Below are 25,720 nucleotides of genomic sequence, written 5' to 3' on the forward strand. Positions count from 1 at the left end.
TGTATATCTTTTAAAAAGCACTGTTTCCTTGAATGGAAACGGAATATTGATTTTGTTTGGGATGCAGAATTAAAGTGATCAGGCATTCATGATAAACAATACTGGTGCTTACTAAGATAACTCTGTGGGTTTGGAAGCAGAAAAGCTTAAAGGATCTGCTCATAAATGCAGCAGAAGTCAGGTGTCTTCCAAATATACATCTTACATTATCCTATGGCAAATTGCCACACCACTTTGTGTTGTACAATCATTACATTTCCAAAAGCTAGGCAGGTTGGACTGAGTGGAACACTGCCAAGAAACTGAAGCTGATCATGTTGGTTATTCTGATTTGTGGGATTTCACCTTGTATCACTAATGAGTCAGCATCTAGTGACACATTAAAGGGAAAGGTGTTGGCTTGGATTTAGATCTTAACTGTGGTTCCAAGTGTTCTAAAGAAATATGCTTATACTAATTTTTACACCTAGAGCAATCTGAAGTCCATGTGGTTATTTGTGAGGCATGAAATTCAGAATGTGCTTAAACTTCACACTGATCACCTCTGGAACAGTAATTAAACAAAAGACATTTTTAAAAGAAAGGTAAAATGTCAGACCTCACTACAGACTTGGATTGCAATTTAATTTAACCTTACAATTCTTCATATTTAGTTTGATATCATTTGTAATTCAGCTGTGTAGTATTGGAATAGAGTTACACCCAGCAATTGCTGTAATCCTTCTGTGGGTCTATGTACAGGGAGATCTTCTTTTCAGAAGGTTTTGAATTTCATATTTGAATTTTATATTTGAATTTTATATTATGAAATAGTCTGTTGAGGGAAAGGATATTTAGGGATATATGTGTTTCTTACTAAATCACAGGCAGAAAACTAAAATCCAAGTTTAAAAGTATTGTTTTTTAGGTATTTTAGTTTATCCATCTTGGACCTATTTTTAAGAGCTGAACAGCCATTTGAATTTATTGAAAAGTAAGTTTCTTCAACCCATCTCAAAATCTGGAAAGGAATCATGAAACCTTTTTGCCTTTCTATGAACACTTTGTCCTGTTTGTTTCAGATGCAGTCACCAGCTCAGCCCATACCAACAGATGTGGTAAGTTTTACTGCAGTGGCTGTCTTAGAACTGTACAAAGGTGTAATGTCCATGGTTATAGAGGGGTGTTTGGTGTTTCTGTCTGAAGAAAGAGCTCCTAGAAACAAAAGATTGTAAGATAATTACAGCTTTCATGAAAGAAAAAGCAAATTTCTACTATTTGTATTCAAAAAGCTTGAAAATGTGATGCCAGGGCTATATAGAGCAAAGAAGCAAAATAATTCAAAACCTAGAAAATAAAAATATGCAAATATATACAGTTTCTGAGTCAGAGTGACAGGGAAAATAATGATAAAACATGAGTAAAAGAGCAAGAAATTTCAACTGAAACTTCAAGTGGAGGGTGTAGTATTTGGCAGAGAAAAATGATGTTAGGACCCTCCTCTATTTACCATGACTCCTTCCTCCCTCAGATCAGCAAAGCTGGGAGCATCAGGATGTTTCTGTGACCTGTAGGAAAGCGTTTCTGGCAGATTTGTGTTCTACATCCCCTGCTCTGCCAGCACCGCAACAGCCCCATTCCTCAGCAGCACTGTCTCCGTGCCTCCCTCCACCCTGCAATATTCTCTGTCCTCCCCACACCCCCAGTGCCCAAGCACAGCTCTTGTACCTCCCTCCCACATCCCAACCTTCCTTCTGCAACACCTCCAGTCACCCAAGTATCTTCAGCTTTTTCCCACATCTTTTATGGACTAAGCTCCCTCCCACATCTGCCTACTTTAATATCCTATCTTTAGGGCAAGAGCCAGCACGTGCTCCTGTCTTCAGCTGCCAAACAGTTGATGATGATAAAGGATGCATCTCCTTTTCCTTTTATTTTGGTGGGATTTTATTATCTTCACTATTCAGGCCCTAGTTTCCACACTTGACTGCAGCTTTCAAAACTGAACACAAATACAGACCAGTGATTTAGACTTTAAGTAGATAAATCTTTCAGGCTTCTATTCTTGTTGAATTTGATTCAAATTCATGTTAAAAAGCTATTTGGGAGGGAATGAGGAAGTGAATGTTAGGGATTGCAAATTTAGAAGCCTTATTTGCTTGTGAAATGAAGTTAAAAGTCCTGGGCAGTTTGCTAGAAAAAAATGTTGTTTATATGTGCATGTGTTGTTTCTGTGTGTATGTGTTTGGGTGTAAACAGCAATCATGCAGGATTTTTCTACATGGAATTACTGAGAGGTCAGTGAGTGGGCCAGCAGAGAGAGGGAGTGATCCAGTCACCACATGTACAACACAAATTCCTTCCACTGAGGAATTCTGTCAAATGTATAACTTTGTGGACTGTAATATAGCAGGACCTGATTTCTTTCCTACTCTTCTAGGGCATTAGTCTGCTTTTTTCTTTTTCTCTGTTTACATTTATTTCTTACACTTCAGGTCTTTGTTTTCTATCAGAATAGTAAAATAATTTTAAATCTCAGTCCTGAACTATTTACCTAATCAATGAGTATAGTAAATTAATAAAATGCCTATAATATTTTGTTCCTTCTTATGCTAGAGTGGTCAAGGACACTCAAAAGACAGTGAAATAAAGGCTATTCAGAAAGAAAATGAGTTTATGCAGTCTATAATAAGAAAATATGGTAATTGTGGAGATAAAGAAGAAACTGAAGTAAAAAACACAAAGGACCAGTCTTCAAGCATTGAGGAATTAAAGATAGAACAAAGTAATAACCTTCCATGGATAATAGAGATAAGTAGTATTGTTAAGAAAGGATAAATGTTTTCAGATACAGTATATGACAAGAGAGGGCTTAAATCTTGAATTAAATGATCATATCTAAAATCTACAGAACATTAATATATTCTCTGCTCTCTCAGTTTATAAATATTTTGCAAGTTACCATAGTGCAGTACTTACCTTCAGTAACTTTTTGACAAGCTTGTGTGTGTAATATAAGATATCAGATAATATAAGATATGCTGAGTCCATCTCTCTGGAAATTCTAAACTGTAAAAATAAAGCATTCCATAACCTCTGGGTTATCAGTCACTAACTAGAGAATACACTCACTCTACAGATTCACAAGTTCTTGAAGACAGTTTTAAGGATGAAATTAATGTTGCTAGCCCTTGTGAAGTAAAGCAAAGGGAGGCTCCTCCCAGGGACACCCTCTGCACAGATGCTGATTTAATTACCCAAGGACACACCTCAGAAATGCAAGTCACTGGATGCAGAGAGGCAGAAGATGCAGGAACAACACACAGGACATTACCAGATGAAAACAAATCAAATTTAGATCAAAAGCCACGGGACAGCGCTGAGCCTTTGGCAGCACACCACACACAAACAAGGAAGGACTTTTCAGCCAGTGCTGAGACTGTAGGTGCTGCCAGGAAAAGCAGAAGTCAGGAGACCGACACTGGCAAGGAAGAACTGTGCAATATTGCAGATGAATCAACTTGTGCCAAGGCAGATGCAAACTCAGACACCAGACAGCACAACAAACCTGTCCTTCCACCTGAAGCACCCAACCCCGAGTCTGAAGCTGTTCTTAGCCCTGAGAAGAGTGCTCTGCAGGAGTTAAGTTTTGGAGTCCTGCCTTATACTACAGGTAATTCTCAAGCAGAATACCAAAAATGTAACTTGCTGAATAGTGACAATTCTGTAGGCAGTGGATTACACAAAACAGAAAAAAACTTAAATCTGAGTGGTTTACATGGAGATAAACTTCCTCTGGAACAGACACACATAGATGCTGAAGGCAGAAATGATGATAATGCCAGAAACATGAACAGCACTGGTGTTCTGGCAGCTGATGCTCAACATCCACCAGCTGTTTATTGTGATAACACAAGTGGTGATGATGCTGCTGCAAAAGAATGCAGAGATACTAAGACTCTCTTAGGTACTTTTAATTTATGCCCCCCAAAAACTGAGAGAGGAATAAATGCAGATGACATGCCCAGCAAGCAACCTGAACAAGGCAGTGCTAAACAAACAGAGAATGCTGCAAATACATGGACTTCAAATGCTGAAACCAAATCTCCAGTAAAGGCTGATGGTCTCAAAATTGCTCCTGAAACCCCCCTAATAGATAGGGAAAGTATAGATAAAATACTTCCATGTAAAAATGTTAACAATGGTGCTCAGGTACACTCCATCAAAACTAGACATTCCCTGGAGATGAATACTTCAACAAATAACACATTGTTAAAAGAGAAAAAGGACTCTCTGAATAGTACAGTTCCAGGAATGAAGTTTGCTGAGGGTGACCTGAAAGAATCAAGATCTTTACCCATGAGAACATCTGGAAATTTAGTAAACACAAGTGTAAGGTCATCCTTTGATCTTTCAACCTCAGATAAAAAAGCTGAGAAAACTCCACTATACTTGAATTTTTTAGCTCTCAGTTCTTGTTTAAGAATAAATCAAATGAGAGGTCAAGCTACATGGACTTCAGCTTCCAAGGAGCCTTCCCTTTTGAAAGACAAACCACCATGCTTAGTGGAAAACACAAACATTGTTTCAAACACACAGAGTCAAAATCTCAGTGAGAATGTGCACAGTGAAGGAACAGGACAAGGTAAGAAAATATAAGCATTAATGTTCTGAACCATGTAGTGCTGAGAAAAATTATCGTGAATGTGAAATTTCTATATCTAAGCTTAGTGTAGAAAAACATAAACCTGACATTTTAGTTATATTGCAAAAAGATGGGATTGTTCTGTATATTATAAATGTAACTAAACAGCTTTTGTTAGCTTATCAGTCAATTAGTTGATTAAATATTTTTTTTCATATTTCCCTTTGTGAAATAATAGCAGTGCAATTACAAACTGAATTTTGGTAGGCATTTCTAACCCTAATGTAGAGCATATTCTGTCAGGGCTCTGCATGGATCTGAAAAGCACTGAGGAGCTTTTGCAAATTATGCAGTGTTCTCATTTGGCACCAAAATAAGGGTAAGTTTGGAACCATTTGCCAGAATACTGACATAATTTGAATGGGGCTTAAAGAAATTTTATTTTATTGTACATCTCTAATTTAGATGGACACTTAAAACCAACTGAATCTGAATGTGTTGAGTGTGTGAAAGGACTTTATATTCTGTCAAACTCTGGAAAACATGGAGCCTTTTAATCTACTATTGACACTAAGTTATTACTTGTGGAGCAATATTTTGCACATGCAAAATAGTAAATATGAACTTTATTCCATGGGTTTCTAAATCATTACTGAAATGTGGAAAAATTGTATTTTAGATTTGTTTTGCAGTAAAATGAGCTGGTAGATTCCCCCAAAACTGGAGCCCTGGATGTTTTCCAAAGAGCAGGATCCACAGGACAGGGTGTTTGTGTCTATTGAGTTTTTGTTGGTGCAGTGTTTTCACCTTTGGCCCTTGAACATACCAAGAGCAGAGTGAACTCCCATCCTTTGTTTTGCAGCCAGTGGCAGACACAAAGCCAGCAGTCTGGTTTCTTTACATTGTTCTGTTGTTATGAATTTAGCTCTACAGGCAATTTTGTTTCTGTGCTTGTTCTCCTGCCCATGGATCTTTGTGTTCAGATGCCCATTTTTTGAAGTCCAGTTTCAGAAATGTCTTTGTTCCTAAAACAGTAGTAGTGGTAGCAAGGTAGCAGAACCCTGATCTCAGATGGCACATTATTTCCTTTAATAATGTAAATTTTAGTGTGTTTCAGTAAAATGAACACCTAGTTACATGATGTTCTGCATGTATCATTTCTGTAAGAACAGACAGTGCTATCTGAATCTCTTCCCTGTGAGTTCCTCCTCCTCCAAGTCACAGTGGTACACGGCCCTGCAGCTCCCAGTGCTTGTTGTGCTTGGGGTTTGTGTTGTTTTGTTTGCAGATCTCTTCCCAAATGGCAAACCTGCAGTGGAACCCATGTGGACACCAGACCTACATTTTAAATTATGGGTTTTTTTACTGACTGGAGCACAAACCATTTAGCCATATAGAAGACCTAGAGGTGAAGAGAACTGGTGGAAGAGTTTAGTAAATCTGTCTGAGGGAATTCCTTCTACTGCCTCACCACAGTGCAATTTACTATTTATACTCTGGTTCCCAGAGAGCAGACACTCCACATCAGTAAATGAAGGAATGAACTGGGAATGGGCAAGATCTTCCTGGCAGGTGCTTAAAAAAGAAAACAAACACATAACCATTTTCCTCTTCACCCCAAAAGAAAATGTCAGTATTCTGGAGTAACTGTTACATAACCATGAGGTAACATGCATTTTCATAGCAAAACAAGATTTTACTGTAATGACAAAACAACTCCTGTTTGCATTGTGAGGAATTGTGAAAGCATGCTTGTATTTTCATCTTGCAAGGAATTTGATACTGGTTTCAACACAATCTACTGGTGCTGCATGAAGCTGCTGCAGGAGTGGAGGCTTATACTTGGCTAGAAGTATTAATTAAAAAGATTAATTTACTCACCTGCCTTTCCTACTTTTGATAGATGGCTATTGCCTGACCACCTGAAACATCAGATGTAGCCATTAACACAAAGACTCCTTATTTAAAATGGTTTTTGATTGTCTGAAAAGCTTTGTATTCATGTCTTCTTTTATTACAAGTCACCCTGCAATATCATGTGATAATGGTATTAACTATGCATTTTATTAGCGTTATCAGAAGGTGAGTTTAAAGTAATAGTGTTTGAAAAATATATTCAGTTAGAATATTTAGAATACATACGCTTTCTGTAAATCGCTTTTCTGTCATTACCTTAATATGTGAAAATAAGAAGAAACATTTTTAATCAAAGTAGGGATAAAGTAGTACCTCATATTTAGAGAAAAAATAAATGAAGCATGTGAAAGAAAAAAAACGAAGGGCAAAAGCCTACAACAAAGATCCAGTGATTTAAAACAAAAATATTTGATTTTTTAAGATCAGAGGTAAACCAGTTTAGTTATTCACAATTAGTGCCTGGAGACCAAATTGCAGTTGTTACCATTTCCTTTTTGTCAATCAGGTTCTAGCAGTTTGAACAGAGCTGCCAACACTTTGAATACCTCTAGTATCCACCGAGAGCCCCAGGGAGAGCCTAGTGAGGAATGGAATGCTACAGCAAAGGCTTTTTATGATTCTTTTTTTCCCACAGAACATGTAAGTCAATTAAAAATATTGCAGACCAGACCTCAGTGAGCTAATTCCACAGATATTTGTACAACTGTACCCATCTGGATACTTTAAGGCTGAGTCAATCTCCAAAATAATATCAAAAGGGCAACAAGACACCATTTTTCACAATTAAGGTTGATAGAAAGCAGCAGGAAAAAGTCACAGCATATGAATCAAACAGATGCTAACCAGTCTGTTTGGGAGGGGAGGAAGAGGCTAGTCCATTGTGTACCCTAATAAAAATCATCACCTATGGTAAGAGTAGAAGTTAAGGAAAAAAAAAAGCAAGGAAAACAGTAGGATGTAAAAGTATAAAAACATTATTTCCTCTATTACTTGATAGGACCATGTCATTTAAAAGAATCCATGAAAGAATAAAAATTCAGCACATCCATGAATTAGAGCCTATCCATTTATCACACACTGTAGTTATGTCATGCCTTATTTAGAGTAATCTTATTCTTTTGTAGGGTAACATTACACAAACATGTAAAAACTTGTTGTTTCCCAATGGCTCCTCACTGCATTTTCAGATCTGTGTTAGACTCTGGAGCTTGAACAGCTCCAACTGCTCTATTAGAATTTGACCCAGTGCTGAATGTATCATTCAAAAGTGATACAGCAATTTACAGCTGCAGTTCACCTTTCCTTTTTAGATGAGGTTCTAGAGGTATTTCTCAGGTTAGGGCTGTGGATGAGGTGTACAGTGGTTTCAAGTGACAAAGTTGGCTGACTTCAGCAGACTGATGGCTGAATTCACAAGACTGATGTTTTAAATTAATTGACTTTTCTAATTGACTTTCCTAGCCTGTCTTTGTGAATGACACCGAGGTGGATTTTTCACCAAACACAGTGGTGGTATTTACTGTGTGTCTCTTGCTTTTTCTCAGAGGTGGAGCCACGAGCTGAGTGAACCCCACTGTGTAACCTTTGCTGAAGCAAAGCTGTATTTCATTATCTGGGTGTGGTTGTGTCTGCTTTGTCACCTCCAAACTAAAGCTCCTGCTAGCTAAGGAAAAGCAGAGATGAATAAGAACAGCGCCCTGCTGGTTTCCCCTTAGATTTTCCAAATCCTTAATCTATGAAACCTCACCCTGCAACAATGCAGAGCACTCCCTCCTTTCTGTGTTGCTGTCATTCTAATATTTTTTTGTTTTCAACTTTGTCATTTTAATGTAACAAGCTGTTGGGAGATTAAAAATGGGCTCAACAGTCTTTTTTTCTTTGTTTGCTTTGACTAACATGTATGATTGCAAATAGAGCAGATTTAGGCCTTCTGCAATTTGGCTAATCTCATTCAACCACAGTAAAGAACTCTTAAAAAGGGCTAAAAATTATAAACAAATGCTACAGGTATGCTTACAATTCTAGTAAAAATACTAAGAGCTGTTTAAACATCAGTCAGTCCATGCTAAAGTACAACAGGAAGGATGAATAAGCACCCCCAGCTCAGTTTAAACATGAAGTTTTCAGTACCAGACAGGTTCAGCCCCACATGCTATTCCATATTCATATTCCATAGAGATTTTGGCTTGCAGTGAAGTATGATCTGTTTGTTGCTGAGAGAATTAACAGATTGAAACTTTCACTGCTCAAATGGAAAAGTCACTTCCTCTCTGAAAGGGAGATGCCAGTCATTACTGACCTGGAGTATCACCTCAGCTGCACGGCAGCAACATCCTTACAAATGCAATAATGAACAATTTGCTTGAATTTTATTGTTCATATTTCAAATTTTAAGACATGCTTGTAGACTAGGGAAGGTAAGCATTAGCACTAAATTAATGTAGGCCTGATAAAGCCTTAGAGTTGGCTGGGCCACAGTTGCCTGATGAGCAGAGGGGGAAGGTCTCATCTTGTGATCCTTGCAAGAGGAGTCCCCGAGCACAGGAGCAGAGTCTGGGGTCACCTTGCAGATCCCCTGCAGCTCTGGCTTTGTGCTGCACCTTGCTCAGGCAGGTGGCTGCTGCTGCTGCTGCTGCGTGCTGCTCCCCAAGAGCCACACAATCCCAGATTACAAGTGGAGAACTCATCATTCAAATGCAAGGCTTTTGCTCATCAGGCAAAAAACCTGTTTCCCTACTGTGTTGCCATCTGTCTTTGATTTGGATAGATATGAAGTAGCTAACAGTAATATATCAAAGAGTAATTAGAACTATTAAAAGAACAAAAAGATCTTTAACATAAAAAGCCAACCTATTACAGACCTTGCATTACTGATGTTTGCTTTTCAATCTATACAGTGGAGAGGGAGTTAACACTATAAACCTCATGATTTTGGGTTTTGTTAATCAAATGCTTGCATAGCAATAGAAATGTCAATTGCAACATTAAACTCTTTAATTAAGCTATTTCTTTTGCTAATCTACATTCTAATACAAGCTTGTCCTTTTAAAATCATACTCTTGTACTGAGTCTTATGTTAAGGTTTGGTTTATAAAAGTGTAATTGTCATGATCAAGTTTTCTAAATGAAATACGATGCCAACACTTTAAGTGTTTTCTTCCAATTGATTTATTTTTCTGTTAACATTTCCTCACTTGCTTAATGTTCAGCAAAATCCAACAATCTGAACCTTTGTACATGAATTTCACTGAGTTACCAACTGCTAACATTTGTATTCTGTCAGGTTAAAGAAGGATTGGCTGCTTCACAGAACAAGCAGGAGTCTCCTCACATGACTGTCACTCCAGCAAGTGAAAAAGCACTCAAAGATGATGACAGCTGCTCTCTTCAGAACTCCATCATACAAAACCAAATAGGAGGAACTGAGAAATTACTGACTTTGGAGAGACTTCATTCAGCAAAAAAGAGAAAATATGAAGAAGGCCAGTGAAGATAACAGGACATCAGATTTCTTGTAGGCATAGATCACTTGCCTAACCCAGATTTGTAGAGGTGTTCCTACAGAATTTGGTATATATGTGTAGTTTCATGTTTAATATGACATGTTAACAGTTCTTATGTTCAAAAATGTATACAATTCCTAATTCCAGTGTTAGTTCAGGTTCTGCAATCAAATTCAAGTTATTATTGACTTTGCCCAAAGTTAAAAAGTTTGTTAAGTGAATGTTTTTATATATGTTTAGTAAAATTAAATAATCACTTAACTGTACCCTTCTCCTGCTCCTCAGGAGTTTTGGCTGAAATAGTTAAATTCCTTTCTCTGTCAGACTGCTCTACACAAGTTTTCAGGCAAAATTCACCTCCAGCTATTTAGGAATACAATGGGTTCTGCAAACATTTACAGCTACTTCCAGCAGTTCTATGTGGCAGAAGAACAGAAAAATCTTCTGCTTACCTTTACTGCCAAATTAAATATATCTGTTGTAGTTTCTGCATCAGTGAGGTCTCTTTCAACACTGAAGGATCAGGTATGATTACAGAGATAAGGCAGCAGATCTGGCTTTGTGAAGCTTCCCTTCTATTGGGTCACTTTTCTCCTCCCTTGTGTCTAAGAAATTTTCTCTCACTTTAAAAATACTTGCACTATCATTTTTCTGACCTCCTTCCCCTTCCTCCCCACACCTCTTGCAAAGAAAGTCCTCATACTGTAAAAGAAACACAAGAAGCAAAATCAGTATTTCCAGTTTCTTGTTGCTGATTGTATAAGAAAATAAACAAGACATTTTCCGGTGTTAGTTTTATTGCCTTTTTTTTTTTTTTTATTTTTTTTGGTGTGGGGCAATTTGGAATATTTAGCTTCTTTAAATCAATTGCATACATTTTTTTGGGAAACATTCACAAATTGTCAAAGTTTTGAATAAAATTTATCTATAGCAATATTACTAGGTCAAAAAAAAAAAAAGTTCTTAGGTGTCTGAGAGACTGAGGAGACTGTTCTTCACTTGATTCAAATTTTGTTTCCAGGTGTTTAGAGTGTCATACAATTGCTGCCACTGCTGCTTTCCAAAAGTCCGATGTGTGCTGTGACTGGAGAAGTAAAACAAAATAGGCAGAAGATTACTGGAGATGTCGCACACACCTAATCATTCTTCTATAGCATTACTTTACTCTCATGAGCAAACAGGAAAATTCTTATTTTCTCTCTAGAAAGGGCTGCACTTCACCAGTGAAGTGAATTTTGTAGCCTTCCCAAATATTTAAAGCAACAAGAGTCATTAGTATTCTTGTCACTAGTAGGTCATTAAATGAAATGTCCTGGAAAGTAGGACTCTTTCATTAAATAAGCTAATCACATTCAGTGTGAGCTTTAATAAAATTATGATAAATAGCAACTATTTAACTACCAGCAACTGATAGGAACAATACCTTGCTTCTAGTTAGAATATTCTACAAAGGTAAGTGAAATAATTAGAACACACCAAGTTCTGCAAAATGCTATGCAGAATTGTCTTACCTGACAACGACTTTCCTCTGTGTCTGATCTATTTTGCAGTACACCATCTTTGTCTTTACAGCTGCAAAAAAACCCAATGCTGTTTTGAGCAACATTTTCCTGATAGTGCAAAGGCATTAAACTGCACAAAAAATGGTTCAAAATGAGACCAATACAAACATAAGCACACAGCAGTTCACTTAATCTGTTTTACTGTTGGTTTTAATGGCCTAGTAGGCAGAAAAGCAAAATGATGTAACAAGATGAAGGTCATGCACAAATCCTATTGTTTGGTGCCAATCTATTAAAGCAATATCCTGTACAGATTTTATGAACTTCTCTCCCCTACAAACGCATCCTGTTTTAGTGACAGCAAACAAAACCAGATGACAAATTAAACCTGCAAACAATTTATTAGCTCTGTAAAGAATTACATGAGATACAGTTCCTGTCACTGGGAAGAGAAACACTGGTTAAAACACAACAGTTGGGCCTGTCTTTAAAAATGAAGCTGTGCAGCTTGTAATAAGCACAGGAATTAAAATTAATATTGTTCTTAATAATCAACATTAGCTTAGAAGATTATAAAGGTCTTGTTGATGAGCACTGTGTGCAGAACCACAGCTCCTACCGTCAATGACAAACGCTTCTACGTCATCAGCCCCGATCTGGAGTTCCTGCTGCATTGTGTCAAATGAGATTTCTTTATTCTCTACAGCCATTCCCATGAAAGTAAGGAGCCTCATCTTGGCCATATTGTGTTCGTGCAACAAGCCTGAGGGAAAGTGTTGATAGTTTAATTAATGATTTAATTACAATTCATACTAATTGCTTTTCGTGTTATTTTTGCTACATATGCTTCCAATCATTCAAAATTTATTTCACATTGAAATCTATTCTACTTTTCCTTATCAAGAGTCTTTTTGAGGTAAAATATCAAATCCTGCATCTGCCTTGTCTTTTGCTAAAACAGCAAGTTTCATTGTGAATTCATCAAGACTCAGTTGTTTTTTAGCAAAAATGTATTATCTACAAAGTTTTGTAAAACCTAAACAGAATTTGAGGTGGTGAGGGTGCAAGTGAATTTTTCAGTTGCATCACCTGTAAGAACAGCAATGCAACAAAATGGCTGGTTATGGCCAAAGATCTTCTTACAGCCTCACCACTCATTCTCCTGTAGTTTCTGGAAAAGAAACCTCTCACAGTGATGGTTCCAGAACATTGTGGTGCCAGAAGAAAACATTTTGCTACTGAATTTGTTTGTCCACAGCAAGAAAAAGCATCAAGAGGCCCATGTGAGCATCCAGCGTGGCTCAGAAAAGCACTGTTCAAAACCATTTATACATGACTGCATAAATGCCAACACAAGGAACTGAGGCAAGGCCTTGCATGTCTAAATCAGAGACCATTTTCCTGGAAAAACATCTAGGTCAACCAAGTTAAGTCACTGAGATGAAACCATCAATTGTCTTAATCCCAAGGTCCATGAGATACCAACTAAAATCCACTGGAAGTTCCTTAAAAATGAGTGTCAATCTTTGTGTTCTAAAATGACATTATAAACATTCCCATAGCTTCAGTAAATATGTGAGTTTGGAATTTATAACACCCCTACACTAGCAGGGAAGCACATTAGTGCAGGACATCATGTTGTGTTAATTAGCTGTAATTATGATGCAGGTTCCCTATTTGGCACCCATTCAACAAAAATGCGATCACCATAATTCACACGAATGAGGAGCACCAGCAACTAAACCTAACTGGGTTTAATGGAACTCTACAAGCATCAAAAAATCAATTAGCACACATTAACCCTAATTAACAAATGCAAATGAGATGCTGATTAACTTTGCGAAGAAGACTGCTGATAATACCAGATTAACTGTGGCCATGTTAGGGCGATGCAGTTGACACAGATAATGCTACTGCTGGCCTAAGTTGTCAGCATTAATAAAACAACAAATTGTAACAAACTGATGCTGCCACAGCTTTCCTGGGCCAATTCTAACTGGTCCTGGTCCAGGAAAGCTTACAACTTTCTGCTGCCATTGGAATTCTATTCTAAACAGCCTTTAAAACAAAGGTATTTTGGCAAGTTATTAAAAAAAAATAAATATCTAAAGTATGGTTAAAAGCCTCATTGCTTTTGGGAACAGATAATTTTTGATTGGTTCATCTAATAACTGCACTGTTGTTGTGTAACAAACTGCCCTTGCTTTTCAAAGCCATGGCTGAGCCGCTCAGTTCCCAGCATTTCCATCCTTGCTGCCTCCAAATCTCTGCTTGTCCACTGCTCAAAGACACAGAGGGTTTCTGAGCACAGCATAGAGAAATCAGCGTAAGTGGAAGTTCAGACTGCCTTTCCAAAACAGCTACACAGGTATTTAAGGATTTTACTAAGACTGTATGAATCTTAGATATATTGAAAGTTCACACACTGAATTAATTCCTGGAGGGAAGCACAGACACTGGTAAGCACGGCAAAAGAAACCACAACAACTGAGTATAAAACAATTACTGCCCTGCCATAAATTTATTCAAATGTTGGTGTAACAGCAATTTCAGCAAATACTTCTGTGAACAAGTACCTAAAAGATAAGCCCTAGACCACTTTCCCCTGAGAAAGAAAACTAAAAGATGTCTGTTTAACTGATGTTCACATACATGTGAGTAAAGATACACTTATCCTATACACTCATTTACAAGCTACCAAAAACTTGCTGCTAATTTTATCCACCAAAATATCCCACTGGTATTTCCATCATCTTAATACCCAAAGTACCATAGTTTTAAAGCTCTGAGGGCAATTATTCTAAGAATTGTGTCACACTTCAGTAAACAATATAAAATAAAAAAAAGCTGCACTAAACTCTGTTTTAGCAAAACTATGGCTTTCCTCAAATGCATCCAAGACAGTGTTTAAGTGTCATTTGAAAATCAAAGTTATAAAAAAAAAAAAAATCGTATTTTTATGGAAACATTTATTCATTACTAATATGTCAAAACCTTAATGCAGTAATAAAAAAATCTGCATCATTGAGCAATTTCTGCATTGTCACTGACCCCTGTCCTAAAAAGCTGGAATATAAAAAACGTAATTTTAATGCATGCAATAGCTTATGAACCAGTGCTCCTTTGAAACAGTCAATTACACATCAACGGGGGAGTGTCAAAGTGTTAATTACTACTCCTTTTTTCCACAGTGTGTAAATAAAGAGGGTGCTGACATTAACATTCCATCACATTGCTTCATGTGATGAAACAAATTAACTGGGACAGACTGTGGCTTGCTGGGTCTAATGCATCAGCACATGCAGACACACTCACACAATCTGCATGCTTTATCTTGCTGCTCAGAAGTATTTGCTGTTACAAAGTTATTCATCATTTAAAAAAATAGGAGATTTATACAAGTTTGTGGTTTCCTCAATGCAGTTGTGATTTCTGGCTTAGCCTAGAGTATAAATGTGTTAAACCTTTCAGGAGGGGAGTTCTAAGAGGAAAAAACAGTGGGTAAAACCACAGCTCTCTTCCAAAGCCATAAACCAGCTTGTTTTCAAAGAACAAACCACAGTTAGATAGCCCTCACTATTTACCAGAGGTTATCATCTACAAACTCTAACCTGCTATGCAATTTCCTTGCTTCAATACATGGATTCAAACTGAATTACTCTGAGGCTTCCATACCTTAAGCCATGTAAATAGTCAGAAATGCAATGATCTGAAAACTCACCCAGGGAGTCAATGAAGTCTTTGTTGTTCTGATAAAACTTGACGTAGGATGCTAGTTTAGCACTTACAAAAATTGTCAAAAGCTAGAAGATGGAAAGCAAACATGAAAACAGTTTAAATATTACCTTGGTTTCCCTCTTTGCAGGCTGGACAGATGTAGATAGAAACTATGAGTACTGAACAGAAAAATAAGCTGTTAAGAGCTGAAATTCTGTCTTCTGTCAATAGATGTGGGCAGCCTGTGCTGAGCTTACTTCCTTCCCCCAGACTTAAGATTTGCTACAGAACTTATGTGAGGGCAGGACTTGTAACTGAGTTTCTGAAACTTTGAAAGGGAAATGTTTCACATGCAATTTTCATTTTAAAGGCTGTAAAAGAAATAGCACATTGCAGCTCAGGATTACTGACAGATAACTATTCTAATGGATTTCAAAAGAAACATTAAAACAGAGCAGTCTACTGCTATCAAACCATCTCACTAAAAATGAAGTTACTTACATCATGAATAAGTTCCCCTTCCAAGAATTTCACTGGTTTTAAGGCAAGAAGATGATCAAAGAGAAAGGTATTTGGATCCTTCAATGCTCGTACAATACACCTGATGAGACAAGGAAAATTATTACTTTCAAAGCAATACACATCTTTATGACTAAGAGCAGCTCAATTTGTTGTTCCTTGCTTTCTAGGAAACACACAAGGGTTTTCAATTATTATTAAAAGTAACATATGTCACATTCCAATTTTAAAATTCATTTTACAGGTGGAAAAACCAAGGAACAGGAAGCATTAAGTACTTTGTCCACTATCCCAAATGAAATGTGTCAGGTGGTCAAACCATAGATCACCCTACAGTTTCCATCTATGCATTTATTTCCAGCACAGCCTTTGTTCCTAGAGGTACTTTTACTCCTAAAATTTCATAGAATTAAGTTGTTCTGGAAGATTTAATTATACTTGAATATGTGACACAAAACAGAGAAATCCCCAACACCAAACAGCCCAGGATTTATCAGTTACAGCTCCAGGCTAGAAAGAATAATTCCAGATGAAAGCTTTTCTCAGCAGCACATGAGAAGCCTTGGCTCGCTCTGCCACACGAGAACACCAGCAGAACCCGAGCTCTGCACAGACACAGCCCTGGACACACGAGTTCTCTCAGAGGGAACATGCTGCAGGTTGCTCTAGGGTAGCCAGTGAACTTCCCACTTATGCACAAACACTAATTTTCCAAAGGAGTCATCCTGATTTTCCTCCATGGTTAAGTATAAACAGCTCCCTTGAGAACTACTGGCAGTGCACATCTGGCAGAACTTAAAGAACCAATTCCTAAGAAAAATCATGGTAGTTAGAACATCAAAACACAGGCATTTACTCATTTTGGCCAGTGGGGAAAATGCACTGTTATGAATCAATTTAGTCCCAGCTTGTTAAACAGGTAAGCTTATTTCTGTGCAGTTCACATCCTTTGTACTTGCTCAGAGAGAAGACAGCAACAATGGTTTTTCAAGAGAAAGTGCTGTTTGAAAAGAATGCTGACAGTTAAATAACAAAACAGGCAAAAAGTAAAACAGTCTGAAATAAAGGACTCCAGGACAGATTTTGAGTGCAGAGATGATGTAAAGAAGTCCTTACCCAAGGCTGATCTCTCAGCAGTGAGCAGGAACACTCCTGTGCACTTGCACTTGCAATAAACCTGGCTGTGCCTACAACCAGACCTACAGCAGACTGCAGAGACAAACTCTTCACTGAAGAGACCTTGGCAGAGCCCCTGGCCTGCCAGGCCATTCAATACTCTTAATAGCAAGGGGATCAAAGTAAGCTGGCAATTGAGGAAAAGTTACTTTTAAGGAAACTGGGAAGTCAGTATTACCTGTGAGCATCAACTCTAGCCTGGGAAGCATTGTCCTCTGTGTAACTCCCCAATAGCTCCACCATTACTTTTGCTGCAGTGTCACTATAGAAAAAAAAATAAAGTTACCTCAGGATTGCTGAAAAAATAGCTCAAACAAGACACTCAAATATTTAAATAATTCCATTATGATGTTACAGGCCAAATTACATTACACTTGAAAAAGATGTAGATGATCCATTTTAATTCCAGTGGAGAGAATAAATTAACTGGATGTATTCTTTCAGTTCTTGTTCTAAGAAATGTTTATCTTCACCCTTCATTTCATTCTCTTAAACTGATAAATTACCTGCTGGCAATGGAAAAAGCTTTCTGAGCTAGGAACAGCTTTATATGGTTCACTAGAATGCTCCTCTTATGCACATCTGGATTTAATCATGGCGCAATAAGTAGCGCTGCAGAGTTTATTTCAAATGTAAAATGGCATCTCTTAAAGAATATTTATTTTCCTGACAGGAAAATGACTGTATAAAAGCTGCTCTCTTCTTTCACAGATTCTCTCCTCAAGTGTTCTGAGTGAGAGCTGCTCATTTTAACGATGAAATTACGCAGCCAGCAATGAGACTGAGGCTGCTGTGAAGCAGCTTCCAGCACTGCTCTGACAGCTTTTAGACAAGCAGCTCCTTCTCAGAAAGCTGAGCAAACCTACAGCCTTGTCTACCCAGATTATCTTGTAAACAACATCAGTACTACTGCAAACCAGCTCTGAGAGCATCACTGTGCCATTTTAACACATTTTGATTTATTTTCACTTAACAGTTTTACCACCAACAAGGCCAGCAACTGCTGATGCTTGTTGCAAAATTTACAACAAGCTATCCCACATGGTCTAAAAGCAAACACAATTTTCCTTAAAACAAAACACTGCAAGAATAAAGTCTCAATTTGCATTAATGACTTAGGCCATTGGCATAAACTGCAAAAGGAAGATCAAACAACACAGCATGCCCAGTAGGTTCTGTGCTGTGACAGGGGTTTAACCCATACAGCAGCACGGTTTTTGTTTTACAATAACACTTTTTGGTTTTGTTTTGTTTTTGTAGTACAATAACACTGTCTTTATATGGGTATTTATTTGAAATCTCACCACACCACTGTTTGACAGCCACTCTATAGGGTGAAGTATATATTTGCTCTCAGAGGGTTTACCAGATCTGAGAGATGTGCAGCACAAATATTAACACATCATGGGCAACAGCAAATAGCATATAGAATCTGTATGTACATTTGTCCCCAGGCAGGGACATTTTCTATAGATCCCAGCATTCCAGAACCATGTTCAGGAATGTAAGCTTTAATCAAACATTTGTTTTAAAATTAAAGAGGTCAGCTTATGCTTTGCCCTGGTAACCGATATTGACATAGATGAACTGATCAGAGGAAAAAAAAATTAATTTAGGCAGCTTTATATATGAAAGAAGCATTTGCACGTAAATCAGTCTGTGACTGACTATGATTTTAGCACTGGTAAAATCTTACCAGAACTATATGTTCTAGGAGACAAAGCACCAGTTTAATACAGGAATGGCAATATACAGATATTCAATTAAAGGACTGAAATCAAAAAGCTCAGCTCATGTGCTCTTCACCCTAAGAATACACAACTCCTCATTTAATAAAAGCTTTTCAGCAGTTTCTTGTGTACTTCAGAGCTGTGTTACAGTTTTCTGGCACTTTTCCTCTCCTAATCTTTCCCTTAGCAGCAAAAATTGAAAACTATCACTTAACTAATTTCAAACATTCCAATTCCCTGCCTTTATTTTTTTTTTTTCTTTCATTTTTAAGTGGGGAAGAAGTGGAATTTTTCACTTGTATTTCCAGGAAACAACAGAATGCTACAAGACAATTACTCCCAAACTTTGTGTGCTAAATTCTTGTGAACCTCAGCAAAGATATGGCAGGCCTTTAGTCTCATATTCTATTCAGTGTCAGATTACTACTGTAAATTAGGCTGTTCCAAGCACTAATACAGATCACTATTTTACCACAGCTTGTTGTTAAATATGTCTCACCTAAGGTGCAAACATGAACATTTTTTCTAGCAAAACAGCCTGAACAAGTGCTCTTGGCTCCACCTGCCAGTCTAGATGTGACAAAATGCCAGTGAGAGCTTAAGAGTGATGGTAGATAAAAGGAAGGAAAAAACCACAGCAGAGCATTTAGAGACTTAGTGAGATGTTGGAATTGAGTCCCTCTATGTTACATGATATGAAACTGAACTAAAATTAAATTAAATAATTATTCTGAAGGTGCCTGACATGCTGAGCTTTTTGGTAGAAGTACTAATAGCCAGACTTGCCAGACTTGTTTGAATTTGACTTGGGCAGGGCCAAAGCTGCTGAATCCTGCCAGCAGAGACCAGCTTTAAACTGCATCAAGGTGGCTGGAAAAGATTTCATAAAACAAACTTCCACTTGTCATCACAGGAAAAGGGACACCACACAACCTCTGCACATCTACTTTTTAGGAACTACCAATCTACTGACTACCAGCTGATCCACTGGGAGAAAGTCTATTGGCTACAGAAAACCATCTCTTCACACTGAGCAAAGTTAAAACATAAATCAAGAAAATGAAAGAATTCAATTGTCTTTAACAATCTAGTTCTTTTCCCTTGATTATAAATCAACAACGGTAATTGAGGTATGATTTTTATCACGTACTTTTCAGTTCCCACTTATCTTCCCATGCTGCTAAATAGAGCAACATTCCTGAGTGCTACAGCTGGAATGCTGCTGTGAGTTTCCCATACTATTGCAAACACTGCCCACTGATCCAGGAGAGCGAACCAGGTCAAAGGTGCCAGGGTCACTTCTTGTTTTCTTTTCTGGAGAGAAGTGCAAGTGCTCTGAAACACTGCTCTGCTCAGTGCACAGCTTGCTGCAACCCATGGTGAGGACACTGAGTGCAGGAGTCGTCTCTTACAGGGTTTGAGGAAGGTTTTATCTTAAAAAATCACCTATGGTTAGCAAGCAAAAGCCATTTAGCAAGGTTAGTGGTAGCAGTGGAAACAAAAACTAGAAGTTTAATGCACTGATTTGATAGCAAGACTAGCTAAAACTAGCTGGCTATGAAGTTTGGGAATTAAACTAGTTAAAAGCTCACAATAAATCAACAGGATGGGAAGTCAGGAAAAGCAGGAATGCTACCAGTGTAATATTTCTGAAAGAGAATAAGCACTAAGCCATGGAAAGTATCCGTGACTAATATTTCAGAATTTGTTTTGACCATCTGAAATCTGCCATACAGAACTATCAATGCAAAAGCTTTTGAGTGTTACAAACAGGAATTCCCAGTAATGTAGCTCACAGAGGAACAACTCCATGGGGATTAATCACTCCTAAATTGAGGTCAGTTAAAAATGATCCTGCTGTGCTGATGCAGCATTTCCAGGCTACAATTCCAGCAGGGCAGAATAAGCCATCTCTCCTGACAGAAGGAACTCTTCTCCACCTGTGACAGCTTCACACTTGCCTTTCTAAACCCCCAGTGAGGTCATGTCCCCAGTCCAAACCCCTGTGCAGTCACACAAATGCCTGCACCAGTTCAAACACGCAGATTGGCAGCTGGAGGGACAGGAACAGAGGGTGCAGGACAGACCTTCCTTTTGCAGCAGTGCCAGGTTATGCAAATGCTGCAAATGCAAGAGCAGTTCTGGTACCACTGTGAGTCAGAATTGGAGGGGGCCTGATGCTGCCTCACTATGAAAATAAAAAAAACCTTGAAAAAGTAACTCAGAGAACAGAGTGGAAGGGCAGGGAAGCAATACACACCCTCCACATCCCCATTCCAAACTGCAGGACAGGTTAAATAACTTTGAGCTGATGTGGAACCCTGAACCACTGGACAGCAGCCCATCTCTGCAGCCCTGGCCAGGGCAGTCAATCCACTGTATCATTTCTGTAAGATAAACTGATGACAGGTCTCAGTTCAGACCTGCATTAATTCACAGGCACCATACTCTGCATTACTCTGCATGCCAGAAGACAAACTTGGTTTGCCAAGTTTGTTAGATCAAAGATGCTTCCTATGATCCAGGATAATAATTCAAAATGGCCAAGCAGGTAGTCTGTGGACATTAATTTCCATGACTAGTGGAAAGCTCTGTCCTGAAGGTAATGTTTACATAAAAGGACTGATTCTGTTAGCCATGATTGATAAGCCTTCCCACACCATTAAGTAAGAGATAGCACTACCATGCACTAAAATGTCAAAAGTGCAATTAAATAATAAACTTGGCATAATGCTACAATGCACTAAGATGATTATTTATAGAAAGGAATAGTGTTATTTTGGGAGTCAGTGGTTTGCAGCTAATTTGCTACTAACTTTAATATTATTGGCAACACTGGTTTAATACGAGAGTGCTTAAAAATATTTTAAAAAACCCCAAAAGTGTACTTGGATTGAATTATCAGTAGATATTAATTTTAGAAGTCCTGTGAGAAATACTTTCCCTACAGATCACCTAGAGTACATCAAAATAGAGTTACCTAGTATATATAACTTGACTTTTATACCTTTTCTTGCAGTCTACTAGGACATCATAGAGCAGTCTCAGGAGAGTGTGCTTTTTCTCTGTGGCCAGATTCCAGTCAGAAATCCATTTTCGGACCTAGGTAGAATACAAGTAAAAAAGAAGCATTCAGGAAAAGATTAAAACAGCACTACAAATACTTCTCATTTTCTCCCAAGCAGAAAAGGATTAAAAATGTCTTGCAGAGACTTCTCTTTTAAGCCTTCTGATTCTCATGCTCCCACTGCCCCTTGTTCTCTCACTGTTTGCCCATGTCAAAAGTCACTCTCCCTCTTCAATGAGCCCCCTTTAAAGTACTGCAATAAGGGCATCCTGGAGCCTTCTTTTCTCCAGGCTCAGCAATCCCAATGCTCTCAGCTTTCTCTCACAGGAGAGGTGTTGCATCTCTCTAATCAGCTTCATGGCAATTTCTAGGAGATGGTCTCTATCAGCTCTGAGTAATGCTTGGGTGCAACACTGATCATGCAAAGCCCACAACTTGAAGGGTCACTTAATTACCTGATCTAGTTCAGTTGGAATGTACTGGATGGCACCACAGGACGAAGCCACTTTCAGAAGGCTGCAGTACACTGTGTATCTCACAGGAGTGTTCTTGTCCATGCCATGGAAGAGATTGCTCAGGCTAAAGTTACAGAGTTACAGAGGTTTCAAAAAATGTTACTGGAGTGCATGTAAATGTTCTTTTAAGACACAAGCTAGCACAAAGCATCTGGCAGCACCCTGCATCTGTTAATTGTAACAGCTTCCAATGGTGTAATCATTTTCAGCAAAGCTGAAAACTATGCATATTAATTTTATTTTGTAATACCCAAGGAAAAAAATATTGGTGCTTCAATTTTATTACAGAGAAAAGAAGATTTAAAAAGTGCTTCCTGCAACACCCCACACTTTGATTTAATGACATACAAGATAATCCTTCCTCTTCAGAGGTACAATTATTTTGCCAAGTCCACCACTGTCTCACTTTGCCCTGTACAATACTTACAGCTGCAGTCTAAGAGATGGGCGCTCTCCTTCCCGAAATTTTACTAACTTCTCACACAGGTTTTCAATCAGTGCTTCTTGTTTGTCAGGTTCCAGGATAAGAAGCAGAGAGACAACGCTGTTCATCACGCTCTCCACATCTGCAGAAACCAAAACATCCAGCTCTTTGAAACTGCAAGCAGAAATCAGTAGCTACCTTGTCCTGGATATACTTTTGATAATAGTAATAATTCGTACTTTTGATATGAATTACCACTTTGCACGAGCAAGAATTGTAAAAGAACGAAAATGCCAAGACACCAAGGTGGATATTCAGCAGAAAGTACCAGAGACTTGGCTCACATGGGCTTACACCAACACACCTCCATGTAAGACAAGAATTACCACTTAAAGGTCAACACAAAACATGGTATTTGATATCAGATTTGTTCTGAATTCTCTGTTTACAAACAGAAGAAGTCAGAGGAACTCGAGGTTCCACACAGTGGCTTCCTCCTGCACATCCAGGAAACTGCCCACAGTTCTACAGTGAGAACAGTAACACCTAGTGCTCAAGCACAGTAAAACATTTCACCAGGAGCCCGAGGGTTCCCCAGACCACAGGGAAAATGTCCTCAAGAACAATGGAGCATATTACAAATCCTCCCCAGCTCCTGTTTTAAGTGTGTTGTTCCATCCTTTCCAAACAGAACCACAGCAGTTTTGCGTTTTCTTTTCAGTCTGCCCAATTATCAGTCAAGCAAATGCATAAAATAAAACTTATTACATATGGAAAATATAATCTACTCCCCAAAATGACACCTGAGCATCAAAAACTCTATTTTACATACAAGTCTCTACGCCCTCATTACAAGCAGAGTCTAGCTCAGCTTCTGACTTCTTCAAAGTATGCTTGATGTCTGAAGAAAGGAGGGGCAGAGTGCATGCAAATATTCCATGGCAATGATGGAAATATGCTCTTCCAGTCTTATGAAGATGCACAGCTTGTGTTTTAATACAACACAATTCTAAATTCTGCCAACACTTACTGTTTGAAAAAAAATGATGGCGATAAATTTAGCCAAACCAGCAAGACTTAGAGATGCAAACCTTTGTCATCCTCTTTCAGGCACACATCACACACTTCAATAATCTGTGCCAAGTCCACATGAAGTCCGCCTTCAGCGTTTTCCTCAGAGATTTCTGCTCCTTTGGATTTCAGGTAAGCTCGCAGTTCTGCAGCCTTAAAAAAGAGAAAGACAACACATACAAAACAAAACAATTGTTTTGTGAATAACAAAGTCAAAGTAATTAAACTTCTTGTGGATTTGTGTTCTGGCAGATGCTGTACCTGCTGTTGTGTCCCTTACAATTGGGTACTGCACTGCAGGCCTAGTAAAGTTTTTTTGACAGAGACACTTTCTTAAGAATTTTTATTCCCTCTGCAAACTTCAAACATTAAAACCATTTGGTTGCTTCACCAGAAAAGAAAAAATGTATAAATAAAGCCACTTTAGAGAGGGCAGAACTTTGGTCTTCACGACTTTACAACAGTTTCTAATCTATTTGTAGAATGGCTTGGTAGGAATCTTAAAGAACATCTTGTTCCACTCCTCTGCCATGGGAAGGGAATGTTCCACTAAACCAGGTTGCCTAAAGCCCCTTCCAACCCAGCCTTACAATGCCATGAGCTGCCTTACACTGTTAGGACATAAACCTATGCCAAGAAAATACCTTTCCCTCAGCAACACACCTGTTCACTAAAGTTCAGGGCTTCACCAGCAGAACCATAATAAACAATTCAGAAGCAATTTGACGCCATACAACTTTTGGCACTTCTGACCAGGAGGCTGCTGTGACATTTACATCTTGTTTAGTGTCAAATCATTCTGGAACCAGAAGAAAAAGCTAAATGCCCTGGGACAAATTGCTGTACTGAGGATGATGGGGCTGTACTAGGCATTATGGCAAATGAAAACTGGGCTGAAGGCTGGTGCCATGTGTGCATTTCTTGCAAATTTCCAATACATATACACACACATTGTATACACACTGTGGATACATACCCATGTATGTGCACATAAATACTTCAACGACACTGGGAACAAACAGCCCCCAAATCCAAAAGCACAACAAAGCAGCAGCTCAAAGCCAGAATTCCCACTTCCCGTGCCCGCAATACCGAGAATTACACAAAACCCAAGTAATCCCCACGTGCGAACTCATTTTCTCCTCCTAAATAAAAAGCAGGGCTGAGGAGCGATGAAAACGAAGTGCCGGAGAGGCGGAACACTGAAGAGGGAACAGCGAACACAGGGTTATCTTTCAGCCATTATGTTCAAGTTTCTCTAATCGTCTGCTCACTCTCTGTAGGGAAGAGCCCAGACGAGTTCGCGGAGCGCCCGCAGCGCCCACGGCGGGGCAGGACCGGCCCCGGCTGCCGCCCCCCGACACGGCCCGGTCCGGCCCCCCCGGCCCGGGGCCGATCGCTGCCCGGGGACACTGACCTGATCCTCCTCGGTGATGTCGATGAAGGCCGGGACGCTCATGGCTCCGAGCACGCCGCGCTCCGGAAAGGCGGAGCGGCTTCCGCCACCGCGCCAGGCCGCGCCGCTTCCGCTTCCCTCCGCCGAGCGGGCGGGACCCGCGCTCCGACCGCCCTGCCCGCTCCGCCCTGCCCGCTCCTCACACGGCCGGGCGGGACCCGAGCTCCGACCGCCCTTCCCGCTCCGCCCTGCCTGCTCCGACCACCCTGTCCGGAGCGCGCCCTGCCCGCTCTGCCTACCCTGCCCGCACTTCACACCGCCGGGCGGGACCCTGGGACTGCCCGGCATGGGCACGGCAGCTACACTCGCCCCCTCTTCCCCTCACACTCGCCCCCTCTTCCCCTCACACTCGCCCCCTCTTCCCCTCACACTCGCCCCCTCTTCCCCTCACACCCTCCCCTCTTCCCCTCACACCCGCCCCCCCTCCCCTTCCCCTCACACCCGCCCCCCCTCCCCTCACACTCGCCTCCCCTCCCCTCACACTCGCCTCTCTTCCCCT

The 25,720-nt window shown here is 39.4% G+C and overlaps 2 protein-coding genes across 2 annotated transcripts in view; one reads left to right on the plus strand and one right to left on the minus strand.

The window, feature by feature from the left end:
• Window positions 1-11,021, plus strand: part of CCDC73 (coiled-coil domain containing 73) — a 90,643-nt gene extending 79,622 nt beyond the window's left edge. The window contains 6 exon segments of the mRNA XM_058829317.1: window positions 697-714; window positions 1,080-1,097; window positions 2,596-2,764; window positions 3,119-4,624; window positions 7,047-7,180; window positions 9,825-11,021. Coding sequence (XP_058685300.1) covers window positions 697-714; window positions 1,080-1,097; window positions 2,596-2,764; window positions 3,119-4,624; window positions 7,047-7,180; window positions 9,825-10,031 — 2,052 coding nt within the window. The 3' untranslated portion in view covers window positions 10,032-11,021.
• EIF3M (eukaryotic translation initiation factor 3 subunit M) lies at window positions 10,881-25,339 on the minus strand. The gene is made up of 11 exons (XM_058829318.1): window positions 25,183-25,339; window positions 23,786-23,918; window positions 22,698-22,836; window positions 22,211-22,334; window positions 21,696-21,790; window positions 17,137-17,220; window positions 15,765-15,864; window positions 15,268-15,349; window positions 12,166-12,309; window positions 11,556-11,616; window positions 10,881-11,128 (listed from the first exon to the last, which is right to left on the minus strand). The coding sequence occupies exons 1-11, from the start codon at window positions 25,222-25,224 to the stop codon at window positions 11,008-11,010; spliced, it is 1,125 nt and encodes a 374-aa protein (XP_058685301.1). The 5' UTR covers window positions 25,225-25,339; the 3' UTR covers window positions 10,881-11,007.
• Window positions 25,340-25,720: the final 381 nt, after the last annotated feature.

The sequence above is a fragment of the Poecile atricapillus genome, chromosome 1 (assembly GCF_030490865.1).
Source record: "Poecile atricapillus isolate bPoeAtr1 chromosome 1, bPoeAtr1.hap1, whole genome shotgun sequence".
Classification (NCBI taxonomy): Eukaryota; Metazoa; Chordata; class Aves; order Passeriformes; family Paridae; genus Poecile; species Poecile atricapillus.

What these genes read in the sequence shown, in the direction of transcription:
- EIF3M (XM_058829318.1), bottom strand. Translation starts at nt 25,224, where the DNA reads ATGAGCGTCCCGGCCTTCATCGACATCACCGAGGAGGATCAG. An exon ending in CCATCTCTTAGACTGCAGCT is followed by an intron (nt 22,335 to 22,697) that starts GTAAGTATTGTA and finishes CTGTAACTTTAG; the next exon opens with CCTGAGCAATCTCTTCCATG. An exon ending in GCTAGAGTTGATGCTCACAG is followed by an intron (nt 15,865 to 17,136) that starts GTAATACTGACT and finishes TTGTCTCATCAG; the next exon opens with GTGTATTGTACGAGCATTGA.